At 57.7% G+C, this 1,297-nt stretch overlaps 1 protein-coding gene across 1 annotated transcript; it reads right to left on the bottom strand.

The window, feature by feature from the left end:
* Window positions 1–200: 200 nt before the first annotated feature.
* Window positions 201–992, bottom strand: LOC120111469. Its single transcript, XM_039128522.1, has one exon. The coding sequence runs from the start codon at window positions 990–992 to the stop codon at window positions 201–203; it is 792 nt and encodes a 263-aa protein (XP_038984450.1).
* Between the last annotated feature and the right edge of the window lie 305 nt (window positions 993–1,297).

Here is a 1,297-nt window from a genome sequence, read left to right as displayed (position 1 = left end):
GAGGCCCTAGAGCCCATATCCTCGGAACCTAAAACGGATCCGAGCAGAAAAACTTAGGCTACGACAGACAGAGTTTTCAAAAAAAAAAAGAAAAAGAAATGGATATTCATTTCAAAAAGGCCCGTAGGCTAAGTACAAAATCCGGGTTTGGCCCTTACAAGTATGGGAAGCCATCCCGATTTTACAAGAAATAACAAAAATTACATCGGAGGCTCAAGCTCGACCACCTCGGCCTCGGCAGTACTAGGAGTGGTTGGCTCGGCTGCCGGGACCTCTTCGATGGCCTCGGCGACAATAGGAGTAGCCTCGGGGGCGACCTCGGGGGCAACCTCGGTCACTTCGGGGATAGCTGCGGCCGCCTCGGCCCCCGAAGTTTCTGCCTCCGCCTCCGGGGTTTCTGCTTCTGCCTCCGCCCTCCCTGCTCCCGGCTGGAGCAGGTTAACATCAAAATCTGGGAGAAGCCGCCGCAACTGATTGCGGAAATCCCGGAAGCCTTGGATCAGCCCATTCACGCCCTCCTCAGCCATGAGTTCGTGAAACTCTTCCGACTCACGGAAGAGCTTCACTGCGTTTTGGGCGTTCTCCCGGGCCTCTATCTCCCGGGCCTCGTGGTAAGCGGCTCTCCGCTCGAGGCCCCTCAGCTCCTGCTCGAGCTTCGAATGTCGGAGGCGGGCATTTCCCACCTCCTGCTCGCGGGAGGCCAATGCCTGCTCGGCCTTAGCCAATCGAGCCTCCGCGGCGCGCAGCTCGGATCTTGCCAATGCGTGCGCGCCCTTCTCTTCATCGAGCTCGGCGGTCAGAGCTCGAATCCTTTCATCGGATGCTCCGACCTTCTCTTGGAGCACCCGTTGTTCGGCCTCAGAGGCCTGGTACTTCTCTTCGGAGGCTTGGTACTTCGCCTCGGCGGCCATGTACCTTCTCTGGGCCTCCTCATAGCCGCTCTGGCACCTCCGGGCTTTCTCCCGGTATTCTTGAACTAGGTGCATCAGCATCTCCGTCTCGTGCAAATACTGTAAAGAAGACGAAAAGGAAAACATAAGACGCCGCTAGTAGAAAAACAATACAGATTACTCAGGCGAAAAATTTCGCTTACCCGGACGGAGTTGCAGCGCGTAGCGTCCATAAAAGCGTTGTAGCTCATGGACTGCATTATGGCCCGGTCGGCCGGGAGCAGCGCGAGCCGAAAAATTTCGCGCGCCACTCGCGGGTTTTCGAGGGCCGAATCGCCCTCGAACACCGACCAGGTGGGTGCGAAGGGCACCCGTTCTTCCGAGCTCAAAGGGCCCGGGAGGCCAGC

Source organism: Phoenix dactylifera, chromosome 8, assembly GCF_009389715.1.
Source record: "Phoenix dactylifera cultivar Barhee BC4 chromosome 8, palm_55x_up_171113_PBpolish2nd_filt_p, whole genome shotgun sequence".
NCBI lineage: Eukaryota > Viridiplantae > Streptophyta > Magnoliopsida > Arecales > Arecaceae > Phoenix > Phoenix dactylifera.
Note: the sequence above shows the minus strand (reverse complement) of the source record. Positions and strands in the feature narration are given on the sequence as shown.